General features: G+C 44.1%; 1 protein-coding gene and 1 long non-coding RNA gene across 2 annotated transcripts; one reads left to right on the top strand and one right to left on the bottom strand.

Moving 5' to 3' along the window:
- The first annotated feature begins 5,129 nt into the window (after nt 1-5,129).
- Nucleotides 5,130-6,754, top strand: pttg1 (PTTG1 regulator of sister chromatid separation, securin). The gene is made up of 6 exons (XM_035743826.2): nt 5,130-5,290; nt 5,678-5,762; nt 5,967-6,109; nt 6,196-6,277; nt 6,362-6,520; nt 6,600-6,754. The coding sequence occupies exons 2-6, from the start codon at nt 5,681-5,683 to the stop codon at nt 6,683-6,685; spliced, it is 552 nt and encodes a 183-aa protein (XP_035599719.1). The 5' UTR covers nt 5,130-5,290; nt 5,678-5,680; the 3' UTR covers nt 6,686-6,754.
- Nucleotides 6,755-10,729: 3,975 nt separating this feature from the next.
- On the bottom strand, nt 10,730-12,532 carry LOC118363121 (uncharacterized). Its single transcript, XR_004821355.2, has 2 exons — nt 12,489-12,532; nt 10,730-12,240 (listed from the first exon to the last, which is right to left on the bottom strand). It is a non-coding gene; the product is annotated as an uncharacterized LOC118363121 (long non-coding RNA).
- Between the last annotated feature and the right edge of the window lie 1,489 nt (nt 12,533-14,021).

The raw sequence follows: 14,021 nt of genomic DNA, 5'->3' as shown, positions 1-14,021 counted from the left end.
GGTTGGGAGTAGCCAGTAGGGTCTGTAGAATCTATATGTATGGTGTAATTTCATGGGACACTGAACAATATGGAGTGTTGATGGCCTTTTACTACACCATTCCATATGCCACAACGCAAATCACTGTATATGAACTACATATTGGCTTATAGTGAAAAAACAAACTTATTTGTTCTGATGTAAAAGTGGGATTGGGAGTACCTTCTCACCTAAAAGCATTTTTTTAAGGAGTTGGCTGAAATTGGGGTTGCGATTTACCTTTAAAAAGTTATTTGACAAAAGGAAGGAGAGGTAGGCTCCGCATCACTCTCTCACTTGAGCATTTTAGATAGTTATTTTCAAATTATCTCATTTTGCTCTTTTGTAGCTTTGGCAACTATGTGTGTCTCAGTTCACTCCTCTTCCTGTAGGCTTTACAGATGCTCCCCACCCCTTGGCTGCAACCCTTCTAATTAAGTGTACCCTGCACGCACAACCCATGTGGAATTCCTGGTCTCTGGCAGTGTTCGGAACTACTGATCTGCAGTCAAATATATATGCCATTTAGCAGACGCTTTTATCCAAAGCGACTTACAGTCATGTGTGCATACATTCTACGTATGGGTGGTCCCGGGAATCGAACCCACTACCCTGGCGTTACAAGCGCCATGCTCTACCAACTGAGCTACAGAAGGACCAGAAGGGTCAAGAACGGTGAGTTTATCTCAGTCCCTTGACTTTTTGGCCCCAACATTTTCTCTCATAGTCCGAAAGCATCTGGTCGTCGCGGTGGTCGTCGCGATGGCACATTTCTCCTAAATTGAGATTTTCTCTTTCTCCCTCTCTCACCTGTCAATCTCCTCATTTGAATTCCATGCTGTCACTTGTCACTTGGCCACTCAAGCTTAACATTGTTGTCATCAATCGCCCACCAGGTGTCCTTAGAGTTCCACAATGAGCTTGACCCCTTGATTAGCTCATTTCCTGATGATGGCTCACCGCTCTTCGTACTTGCCGACTTCAACCTCCCGACGCCTGCCTTCGATTCCTTTCTTTCCAACTCTCTCTTTCCCCTCCTTGCCTCTTTTCACCCCACCCTTTCCTAGTCCTCTCCCACTCACAAGGCAGGCAACACACTTGACCTCATCTTCACTAGAGGCTGTTTGCCTACTAATCTCACTGCAACCCCCCTACTTTGTTTCCTTTTCTGTGCCGCTTTCCTCCAACCCTAGCCACTCAGCCCCTACCCAGATGGTCACGCACCGTTGCAATCTTCGCTCTGTATCTCCTACTACTCTTTCCTCTTCTATCCTATCATCTCTCCCTCATGTCTCCTGATTCTGCCTCTTCGACCCTACTCTCCTCCCTTTACGTATCCTATGACTCGCACTGTCCCCTTTCTTCCCGGCCGGCTCAGCCCTCCCCTCCTGCTCTGTGGCTGAGGCACTCATTGTGAGTTTACAGAACAGGGCTGTGGGCAGTTGAGTGAAAATGGAGGAAAACTAAACTTCCAGAGAACCTATCATCCTTTCACTCCTTCCTCTCTACCATATCTTCCTCTGTATCCACTGCTAAAGCCACTTTCTATCACTCTAACCCATGGAAACTATTTTCCACCTTCTCCTCCCTCCTTAATCTTTCAACCCCCCCCCCCCTCATCCCTTTATGCGGATGACTTTATCTACAACTTTGAAAAGAAGGTTGACAACATCCTCATTCACTCAGCCTATTGAGTCCATGTGTCCCACTCACACGGAACTCCCCGACGCCTTGACCTCTCTCCAGATGAAATCTTGCGACTAGTGACACCTGGCCGCCCCACAATCTGCCCGCTCGACCCCATTGCCTCCTCCCTTCACCAGATCATCTCTGGAGACCTTGTCCCATTCCTCACTTCCCTCATTAACTCGTCCTTGACCACTGGCGTCGCCACTGACTTCAAAATTATCCGATTCACTCCCCTCCTCAAGAAACCAACTCGATTCCTCTGACATCAAAAACTTCAGACCGGTAACCCTTCTTTCTTTTCTTTTTCAAAACCCTTGAGCCAAACCCTCTGACCAAACTCTCTTGCTATCTTTCTCAGAACTATTTTCTTGACCCTAACCAGTCAGGCTTCAAGATGGGTCACTCAACCGAGCCTGCTCTTCTCTGTGTCATGGAGGCTCTCCGCACTGCCAATACTGCCAATACTGAGTCTCTCTCCTCTGTTCTCCTAGATGTGTTCTCTCTCCTCTGTCCTCCTAGATGTATCCGCAGCCTTCAACACTGTGATCCATCAGATCCTCCCCTCCACCCTCTCATGGCTGTACACTTGGATTGCATCCTACCTGGCAGGAAGCTCCTACAAGATGACATGGAGAGGATCTGTGTCTGCACCACATACTCTCACTACTGGTGTTCCTGAGGGCTCGGTTCCAAGCCCTCTCCTCTCTAAGCCCTCTCCAAGTCACTCTGCTCCGTTATATCCTCACATGATCTCTCCTATCATTGCTATGCGGATGACACTCAACTACTTTTCTCCTTCGCCCGTTCTGACACCCAGGTGGCGACACGCATCTCTACGTGCCTGGCAGATATGTCAGCTTGCGTGTCGGCCCACCACCTCGACAAGATGGAGCTCCTCTTCCTCCTTGGGAAGGCTTGTCTGCTCCCTGACCTCTCCATCACGGTTGATAACTCCATGGCATCCCCCTCCCATAGTTCAAAGAACCTTGGCGTGACCCTGGACAACACCCTGCTGTTATCTGCAAACATCAACGCAGTAACTCGCTCTTGCAAGTTCATTCACTTCAACATCCATAGAGTACGACCCTAGCATACACAGGAAGCGGCGCACGTCCTAATCCAGGCACTTGTCATCGCATATCTGGATTACTGCAATTTGCTGTTGGCTGGGTTCCCTGCTGGTGCCATCAAACCCCCACAATTTATCTAGAACGCCACAGCCTGCCTGGTGTTCAACCTTCCCAAGTTCTCCCATGTCACCCCGCTCCTCTGCACACTCCACTGGCTTCCATTCAAAACTCGTAAAACCATGGTACTTGCCTAAGGACCAACAAGAGGAACTGCCTCTTCCTACCTTCAGGATTTACTCCAACTCTACACCCCAACCCGAGGCACTCCGAGCACTCAGTTCTGACACCTCTGGTATCTTGGCCGTCCCACCCCTACCCCCCCCCCCCCAAAAAAAAAATCATAGTCCTGAACTAACACTAGCACTTGACTTTTTCCCCTCCTTAGTAGCTCTGACCTTACTGACCTTATTGAGGAAGAATGTACCACTATGACTGAGATATGTGGTTGTCCCATTTAGTTATCTTATCTTGAAACAGCGAATTCTGAGTGTGAATAATGCGACAAAAGTGTGCTTTTAATACAATACGTAGGCTAACATACAACGCAGATATGTGACTGTTTACAAATAACCTGCGGTTCAACAAAAACAATTTATCACAAAGTTGTATTTCTGTCCGCCCGCAGCATGAAATATTCCGAATGTGCTGCAATGATCTCTGTCGGGACCCGCATTCACTCTACTATGAGGCAACTGTTTTAGCGGATCATTATGTCTGTGCAACCAATCAGTCATAGCGGTTAAGAAAAAAATCCGAGTTGACATGACCACCGTCATCTATATCAATATCTATTTCTTGTTACGATGGATGTAGCGTAGCTATGAATATAAACATAAAATCCTCATAGCCTACATGTTTAATTTCTTCGGTAAAGCACATAGATGTGTATGAAACGAGCAAGCAAAAACGTTGAAACTGGTCGTGTGCCTTTTGAATTTTGTGTAACATCAATCAGTAGTCTAGTCAAGGAAGCGTCATGCAGATTATATTGGTACACTCCAAAGACCAATACCATCGCCAAATACCTTGAGTTGGTACCACCCAGCACATCTAGAAGGAAGTGTAGGTATTTCATACCGAACCCCTCCTTTGAGATGATGTCGAGGCTCTCTCTACATCACGATTTCAATGGTAGAGTTGAACCGCTAGGGACAAAAAGAGGTCGATTTAGTTAGTACTATAAAACCAACATATAATCACTTTTGCAACGAACTGTCAAAATGAAGACTAGAATTGACGTGTTTCACTGTAACTAAGCCTAAAACATCTGTTTTCGAATATGTTTCTTCTTCGTGAAAGTTACTATTTAAAGGTGGCTTCAATGCTGTGAAAAACACTTGTACTGCACTGGAGTACAACTATTTATATTCCCAAAATGTAGCATGTATTTCTTTATAATAGGACTCTTATTTTTTAGAGAAAATCATCCGGGATCGTGCTGCCAACATAATATCCCGCTGCCAAGAGAACGGTAATGGAAACTGCATAGTACAACAGACATACACGAGAGAATGTTCCTACCTGTCCTGCGATATTTAATTTTTTTACAGAACTGCAAGATAATTAATTGAAATATAAACTTTTTTAAAAGGGTGGGCATATCAGTATAAACTATGTTAAACTGATGAATTAATGTTTGCACAACTCAAAAATGCCATACATCCTAATAGGTGCTCTCCCCTATTTTCCTTCATTGGAACCTTCTGGGTTGGCTGGAGCGGCTGGACCAGTAAAATACCTTAAAATACTTGTCATTTTTCTAAAATTCGTGGCATTTTCATGAAGGCCAGTAGCCATTCCACCGAATGCTCAACTTTATACTAGGAGGATTATGACATATGAAGGGGAAAACAGATGAAAAAACTGTGAAAATATTTTTTGCATCAGTGATAATATCATGGCTGTTTTATATAAGTGAACATTGTTATATGCACACAGAAAAACATTTAATATATTGTTTGTGGTAGAGTTGGATGCAAATCTACTATTGTAGTGCCCTGGTCATTGTCATGAAATTGTTATATTACCAGTCTTGTTGAAACGTTTTTGAAAATGTCTGACTGTAGCCAAACCATTTTGATTGATAGCCTTCGCCTGTTGTGATTGAGTTTATAGCTTTATGATCATAGACCTAAACTATAATATAGCTTCTGATCCCAATTGATGCTACTTCTTCAGAACAAGCGTAATATAAATATTGGTCACACGTATGTATGTTTGTCTGTTTCTGTTTCCATTTGGGAGGTAAATGTTACACAAAAGCCATATTATCATCTCAAGCAGAGAGAAGAGGCATCGCATTAATTCCACGTTTACAGCTCCTGTGCGATTGGCTCCCCCGGTGCGCACGTACACCAATGGGATGACGGGAGGCGCAGTTTAAAAAGGAAGACATTTCCAATTATCCAAAACAAAACAAACGGGCAAGCCCAAAGATACTGGACAGGAGAACGGTAAGCTACACTCACATGACCACTAGCTACCAAACGTTGAGTAATTGACAGTAAGTTTGCACATTTATTAGGAATGTAAATATCTTGCTCTCGCTTTTGAATGACAAAAGCCAACCCCGCTAGCTAGCAGCGGGATATCTGTAACGTTATACAGGCCTCCCTGGAGTAAAAAGGCTGCTAACTAGTCATGCCTTCCACCAACCAAACCAAAGATGATCTGATCGAACTTGGACGCTGTCCTCACTAACGTTACACTCGGGTTGTCATAAACCTCAAGCGTATTTGGACTCCCTGATAGTTGATAATGACTAGCCTATATAGCAAATTGTCTGAAATGTCTGTTTAGCTAGCTAACGGGATTGTACTCATTACTACTTGCCCAAACAGGAAATGGCTTCAATCTTCACTGAGAGAAATGCAACCCTCCATACACCTGCCCTGAAGATGCGCCAGCGGTTGCAATCTGTTCCAGGTACTCTGCCCTTCTTACAATTGTCAATTATTTACCTTCGTTTGTCTGTTTCATAATCAAGGCTACATTGGGTGTTTAAACCACCATGATAACACATGCACTTACTTATGTTACCATCTGAGACAAATGAAAACGATTGACCCTGATTGTTATTAAGTGTATACTTTGCTCAACCTATTTACCACTTAAAATATATGCTTACAGAGAACCTCTTGAGGACTCCTGTAACTGGAAAAAAGTTTCATGCTCCTTTACAGTCTGGTCGTAAGGCTTTGGGGGCAGTGAACAAGATCCCATCAATGCCAGCTGTAAATGGACAAGAGAAGAACAAACTCCTTGAGACACAGGTCATAAGCTCACAATTTGGCAAATTAATTTTGGTAGGTGATGTGTGCCTAGATCTGTATAGTAATCATGATTTTTCTCTCTTCAGGAAACAAAAGTTAAAACCCTCCCTCAGACCAAAGTAGAAGAATACCCAGATATTGAGAGGTTTATCCCCTATGACCCACTTGGTAAGTTAACTCTGGTGTTTTACCCTTTGATATCCTGCCACCTTTCTGATAACCACCCACTAAAATGTTTAACTTTGGTTCTAGAGTTTGAGAACTATGTCATCCCAGAGGATGTGGTTTGCCTGAGTCATCTTGTGCTTCCTGGACTGGTACGTCTCCCAGAAATGCCATCTCTGCCTGAAGAGGACTTTGAAGTGCTTGAGCCATACACATGTATTTCTCCGTTGAACCTACCACGCTCAGGTTCGTTTCAGGATTTGGGGTTCAATTAAACTGGAATTGTCAGTTTGTCATTTCAGTTTCTTTCTTTTATTTTCCTCAGACAATTGTGCTATGGAATTGGATGCATTCCTTCAAACTATCAACAAGCTGACCATTGACCTGCCTCCAGAGATGGATGAATACTGAGTCTATTGCTTTGTACAGTTTTTCACATGTTTCTTTTTTATCAATAAAGTTTGTTTATGAAATCCTGAATAGTCTTAATGATTTTTAATTTCATATGTGTTGCATTGGCTGACTCAAATCTGACACTTTTTTTAATGCATACCTATTCAAGGTGTATCATTTAGGATGTGTGAGCAGTACTTTTGGGAATTCTTTACCAGGTCTAAGACTTGTCTGTGCTGCGGTTTTGCTAACTATGGTCACTGACGCCCCAATGACAATGAGTTGGCAAGACTGTGGGAACAGAACTGGGGCCAAGCTAAGGTATTTCATGTAGACTACACTATTAACACAAGTTAATGTTAGGTGTGGACTATACCAAGTACATGATCTAGCATAATCTATGCAAAGTGTTGTACAAAATCATCAGTTTCTTGGCAATTTATTGCATGGAATAGTCTTAATTGGCACTGACGGAAACATGGATCACCACAGATAACACTCCTACTGCTCTCTCCTCGTCCACCCACGTGTTCTCGCACACCCCGAGAGCTTCTGGTCAGCGGGGTGGTGGCACCGGGATCCTCATCTCTCCCAAGTGGTCATTCTCTCTTTCTCCCCTTACCCATCTGTCTATCGCCTCCTTTGAATTTCATGCTGTCACAGTTACCAGCCCTTTCAAGCTTAACATCCTTATCATTTATCGCCCTCCAGGTTCCCTCAGAGTTCATCAATGAGCTTGATGCCTTGATAAGCTCCTTTCCTGAGGATGGCTCACCTCTCACAGTTCTGGGCGACTTTAACCTCCCCACGTCTACCTTTGACTCATTCCTCTCTGCCTCCTTCTTTCCACTCCTCTCCTCTTTTGACCTCACCCTCTCACCTTCCCTCCCTACTCACAAGGCAGGCAATACGCTCGACCTCATCTTTACTAGATGCTGTTCTTCCACTAACCCCATTGCAACTCCCCTCCAAGTCTCCGACCACTACCTTGTATCCTTTTCCCTCTCGCTCTCATCCAACACTTCCCACACTGCCCCTACTCGGATGGTATCGCGCCGTCCCAACCTTCGCTCTCTCTCCCCCGCTACTCTCTCCTCTTCCATCCTATCATCTCTTCCCTCTGCTCAAACCTTCTCCAACCTATCTCCTGATTCTGCCTCCTCTCCTCCCTTTCTGCATCCTTTGACTCTCTGACTCTATGTCCCCTATCCTCCAGGCCGGCTCGGTCCTCTCCTCCCGCTCCGTGGCTCGACGACTCATTGCGAGCTCACAGAACAGGGCTCCAGGCAGCCGAGCGGAAATGGAGAAACTCTCCTCCCTGCGGACCTGGCATCCTTTCACTCCCTCCTCTCTACATTTTCCTCCTCTGTCTCTGCTAAAGCCACTTTCTACCACTCTAAATTCCAAGCATCTGCCTCTAACCCTAGGAAGCTCTTTGCCACCTTCTCCTCCCTACTGAATCCCCCCCCCCTCCTCCCTCTCTGCAGATGACTTCGTCAACCATTTTGAAAAGGTCGACATCCGATCCTCGTTTGCTAAGTCAAACGACACCGCTGGTTCTGCTCACACTGCCCTACCCTGTGCTCTGACCTCTTTCTCCCCTCTCTCTCCAGATGAAATCTCGCGTCTTGTGACGGCCGGCCGCCCAACAACCTGCCCGCTTGACCCTATCCCCTCTCTTCTCCAGACCATTTCCGGAGACCTTCTCCCTTACCTCACCTCGCTCATCAACTCATCCCTGACCGCTGGCTACGTCCCTTCCATCCTCAAGAGAGCGAGAGTTGCACCCCTTCTGAAAAAACCTACACTCGATCCCTCCGATGTCAACAACTACAGACCAGTATCCCTTCTTTTCTCTCAAACTCTTGAATGTGCCGTCCTTGGCCAGCTCTCCCGCTATCTCTCTCAGAATGACCTTCTTGATCCAAATCAGTCAGGTTTCAAGACTAGTCATTCAACTGAGACTGCTCTTCTCTGTATCACGGAGGCGCTCCGCACTGCTAAAGCTAACTCTCTCTCCTCTGCTCTCATCCTTCTAGACCTATCGGCTGCCTTCGATACTGTGAACCATCAGATCCTCTCCACCCTCTCCGAGTTGGGCATCTCCGGCGCGGCCCATGCTTGGATTGCGTCCTACCTGACAGGTCGCTCCTACCAGGTGGCGTGGCGAGAATCTGTCTCCTCACCACGCGCTCTCACCACTGGTGTCCCCCAGGGCTCTGTTCTAGGCCCTCTCCTATTCTCGCTATACACCAAGTCACTTGGCTCTGTCATAACCTCACATGGTCTCTCCTATCATTGCTATGCAGACGACACACAATTAATCTTCTCCTTTCCCCCTTCTGATGACCAGGTGGCGAATCGCATCTCTGCATGTCTGGCAGACATATCAGTGTGGATGACGGATCACCACCTCAAGCTGAACCTCGGCAAGACGGAGCTGCTCTTCCTCCCGGGAAGGACTGCCCGTTCCATGATCTCGCCATCACGGTTGACAACTCCATTGTGTCCTCCTCCCAGAGCGCTAAGAACCTTGGCGTGATCCTGGACAACACCCTGTCGTTCTCAACTAACATCAAGGCGGTGGCCCATTCCTGTAGGTTCATGCTCTACAACATCCGCAGAGTACGACCCTGCCTCACACAGGAAGCGGCGCAGGTCCTAATCCAGGCACTTGTCATCTCCCGTCTGGATTACTGCAACTCGCTGTTGGCTGAGCTCCCTGCCTGTGCCATTAAACCCCTACAACTCATCCAGAACGCCGCAGCCCGTCTGGTGTTCAACCTTCCCAAGTTCTCTCACGTCACCCCGCTCCTCCGCTCTCTCCACTGGCTTCCAGTTGAAGCTCGCATCCGCTACAAGACCATGGTGCTTGCCTACGGAGCTGTGAGGGGAACGGCACCTCAGTACCTCCAGGCTCTGATCAGGCCCTACACCCAAACAAGGGCACTGCGTTCATCCACCTCTGGCCTGCTCGCCTCCCTACCACTGAGGAAGTACAGTTCCCGCTCAGCCCAGTCAAAACTGTTCGCTGCTCTGGCCCCCAATGGTGGAACAAACTCCCTCACGACGCCAGGACAGCGGAGTCAATCACCACCTTCCGGAGACACCTGAAACCCCACCTCTTTAAGGAATACCTAGGATAGGATAAGTAATCCTTCTCACCCCCCCCCCCTTAAAATATTTAGATGCACTATTGTAAAGTGGCTGTTCCACTGGATGTCATAAGGTGAATGCACCAATTTGTAAGTCGCTCTGGATAAGAGCGTCTGCTAAATGACTTAAATGTAATGTAAATGTAATGTCTCAGAACTAGAATTGACTTACTGGTTTCAGAATGGTCTTTTCTGGCCATTTTGAGCCTGTAATCAAACCCACAAATGACCTCCAGACACGCAACTAGTCGAAAGGCCAGTTTTTAATTGCTTTAATTAGCACAAGGTTTCAGCTGTGCCAACAATTGCAAAAGGGTTTTCTAATTAGCATTTGAACTTGGGTTAGCTAACACAACATGCCATTGGCACACAGGAGTGATGGTTGCTGATAATGGGCATCTGTACAACGATCTAGATATTCCATTCAAAAGCAGCCGTTTCCAGCTACAATAGTAAGTTCCTACACTCTTCTGATCAGGGATTGTAATAAACAAATGTTCTTATTCAAAAATGTAAGTGACCCCACACTTTTGAATGGTAGTGTATATTGTGCATATACATGGAACTTTATATAAAGCAGTCATAATACATTACCAACACAAGCTATTTAATCATAACCCTCAGCCCATCACACCTATCACCATAGACCATCTTTAGGTTTCCATGTGCCATGTATTTTTCAATTGTGCTGTGATTTACAATTTTTGAAACTTACAATCGTATTGTATCCCCAGATTGTGTGCTAAAGAGAAACCTTTAAGAGTATATTTATTGACCGACTATGGCTTTCCAAATCACCCAACACTGCTATTTGTATTGTTAACCCATTTAAACTCTAATTTTCCCCAGACATGAAAATCTCCAAATCAAGTGTCATTAACCCTTTGAAGTAATCAATAAGTAGTAATAAAGTAATCAATTTTATTAAATTTGAATGAAAAAGTATTTTATGGTCGGTCACAATTGTCACATTTACAAAATTAACATATTTCTCCTATGCAGTTATCAAACATCTTAGAAATCCCAACCCAGTTATTAACACATTTAATACTCTGTCACTGGCAGTCCCCAGCATTGCCTCTAGAATGCTCCGTCACATTCAAGTCTGACTATTTTACACATCAAAAACCCTTATACAACACGATATGAATACTGAGAGCAAAGACAAAAAAACAACCAATGCATTTCAACATTTACTTTAGTGCAACATGTATTGAAACAATATTGTAACTTTATTGTAATATTTGAATTTGTACATTAGTGCAATATTCAATGTAACATTGTCATTGTGACATTTTAGTGCAACATTCACTAACAACTGTAAAGCAGTCGTGTGATTTATTCCCACTGAACATAAAGGTAACATTTAGGATAGAGTAGAATATGTAGAATATGCATTCATGTAGAGGCCTACACTGAACAAAATACAATATATATAAATATATATATTTAAAAAGTGCCACTGCACAATGAGTGCTTTTATATATATATATATATATATATGAGGTAGGCTTCAGAACCAAGTGCAAGATTAGTTTGTGCATCACTGTTTTGAACTATGATCAGTCAGTCCTGGTATATCTACTGTCATACAGTATGTCTTGAATCAATTGACCTTTCTTTTCCAAAAACATTTCAGTAATTTTGATTGTCTTGATCGTCAACTTGTATTTTCTTCCTAGTCCGTTGTTCTGCTCCTCCTCACCCTTTATCAACTTTTCTATTTTTCTTTTGTCTTTTTCAGCCCTTTTTTCATTCGTTCTCATCTCATTTTCTACTATCTTGAAGCCCTCAATAGGCAGTGGCGCTTTGCATTTCTCACATGCATAGGTAGTACGTTTGTCACAATGACGGCTTCTCCTGAACCGGTGCATCGTGTTGATTGGCCAGTGAGAAGCTTTGTTATATCTTGCCTGATCTTCAACAGTAGCGGCCAGTAAAGATCTCCTTCCGTGGCTCAGTGGTTTCGTGCCAAACTTTTGCATTTTTGGGCTGAATACTATGTGTTTTGGAATCACATCGGTGGCTGGCCTCTTCGATCGTTTGAACACTCAATCTTTATTTTTGACCACCCACAACTTTTTTCTTGGCTCTTCTGGCTGACCCCTATGGCTTGTAGAGGCCCTTGGCTCTTCTGACTGTACCCTCTGGCTGGTAGAAGTCCATTATCAACAAAGGAGGGGGTGGGTCATAATCACTGATAACGTTGTTCCTGTCATGATCAGTTTGTATAGGTTCAGCATATGCATTCAACAGCCTGGCTGGCAAATGGCCTGTCCATAGTCCATATCTGACCCATCGCTATCACAACCACTCAGGACAGCATCTTTCTCATTTTGAGGGATAACCGCAATGTTGCATGCCTTGTCTGGGCGGTCACCTAGATTAAACATATCCAGAACTTGACTCAAAGTGAAACTAAAAGAAAGAACAGAGTAGAAAGTTAGGTAAAACAATAACATGGTATGTGTATAACTATGTGTATACCAAGATGCACTGTGTTATCCCCCCGGTCACTATTGTTGCCGCCAACATGTTTACACATTCTATGACCACACTGAACAAAGTTGAGTAATTGCAAATGCAATATATCAATACTAGACACCTTAAAGATGATGTGTACCAAAAACCTTTGTCCTATCTTTATGTTAACATACTTTACTAACCTGTTGTTTGGGAGCTTTGATGCAGCCATCCTCTTCTCATGGTGCAACCAGGAAGTAAACAGCTCTGGTCATGTGACAATTTACAATAAACATGTGACACTGCACATCATTCATTGAGACCCTTTATTATTTCAATATTTGCTGTAAATGCATTGATAGATCATTCAGTAAAAGTTTTAGAGCCATATAATAGAACATGTTTTTTTCGGTCACGGGATTAATTAGGTTAATTTCAAGTATGTTGTGAATTTTTTATTTTTTAAACCATTCCTGAACTTGTGACCAGAAACAAGCAACATAGGGGCAATACCAGAATAAATTATCTATTGTCTCTTTGCAGCCAAATCTACAGAGATGAGATTGTTGTATGCCCCATATATACAGTAGAAGTCGGAAGTTTACATACACCTCAGCCAAATACATTTAAACTTAGTTTTTCACAATTCCTGACATTTACTCCTAGTAAAAGTCCCTGTTTTAGGTCAGTTAGGATCACCACTTTATTTAAAGAATGTGAAATGTCAGAATAACATAATTATTTCAGCTTTTTTTTATTTCATCTCATTCCCAGTGGTTCAGATGTTTACATACACATATTTGGTAGGATTGCCTTTAAATTGTTTAACTTGAGTCAAACATTTTGGGTAGCTTTCCACAAGCTTCCCACAATAAATTGGGTGAATTTTGGCCCATTCCTCCTTGACAGAGCTGCTGTAACTGAGTCAGGTTTGTAGGCCTCCTTGCCCGCACACGCTTTCTCAGTTCTGCCCACAAATGTTATATGGGATTGAGGTCAGGGCTTTGTGATGGCCACTCCAATACCTGGACTTTGTTGTCTTTAAGCCATTTTGCCACAACTTTGGAAGTATGCTTGGGGTCATTGTCCATTTGGAAGACCCAGTTGCAACCAAGCTTTAACTTCCTGACTGATGTCTTGAGATGTTGCTTAAATATATCCACATCCTTTTCCAACCTCATGATGCCATCTATTTTGTGAAGTGCACCAGTCCCTCCTGCAGCAAAGCACCCCCACAACATGATGCTGCCATCCCCGTGCTTCATGGTTGGGATGGTGTTCTTTGGCTTGCAAGCGCCCCCCTATTTCCTCCAAACATAACAATGGTCATTATGGCCGAACAGTTTTATTTTTGTTTTGTCCGACCAGAGGACATTTCTCCAAAAAGTACGATCTTTGTCCCCATGTACAGTTGCAAACTGTAGTCTGGCTTTTTTATGGCCATTTTGGAGCAGTGGCTTCTTTCTTGCTGGGTGGCCTTTCAGGTTATATCGATATAGGACTTGGTTTACTTTAGATATAGATACTTTTGTACCTGTTTCCTCCAGCATCTTCACAAGGTCCTTTGCTGTTATTCTGGGATTGATTTGCACTTTTCGCACCAAAATACATTCATCTCTAGGAGACAGAACGCGTCTCCTTCCTGAGCGGTAATGATGGCTGTTTGGTCCCATGGTGTTTATACGTGCGTACTATTGTTTGCACAGATGAACCTAGTACCTTTGGGCATTTGGAAA

The sequence above is a fragment of the Oncorhynchus keta genome, chromosome 30 (assembly GCF_023373465.1).
Source record: "Oncorhynchus keta strain PuntledgeMale-10-30-2019 chromosome 30, Oket_V2, whole genome shotgun sequence".
In the NCBI taxonomy this organism is placed as follows: Eukaryota; Metazoa; Chordata; class Actinopteri; order Salmoniformes; family Salmonidae; genus Oncorhynchus; species Oncorhynchus keta.
Note: the sequence above shows the minus strand (reverse complement) of the source record. Positions and strands in the feature narration are given on the sequence as shown.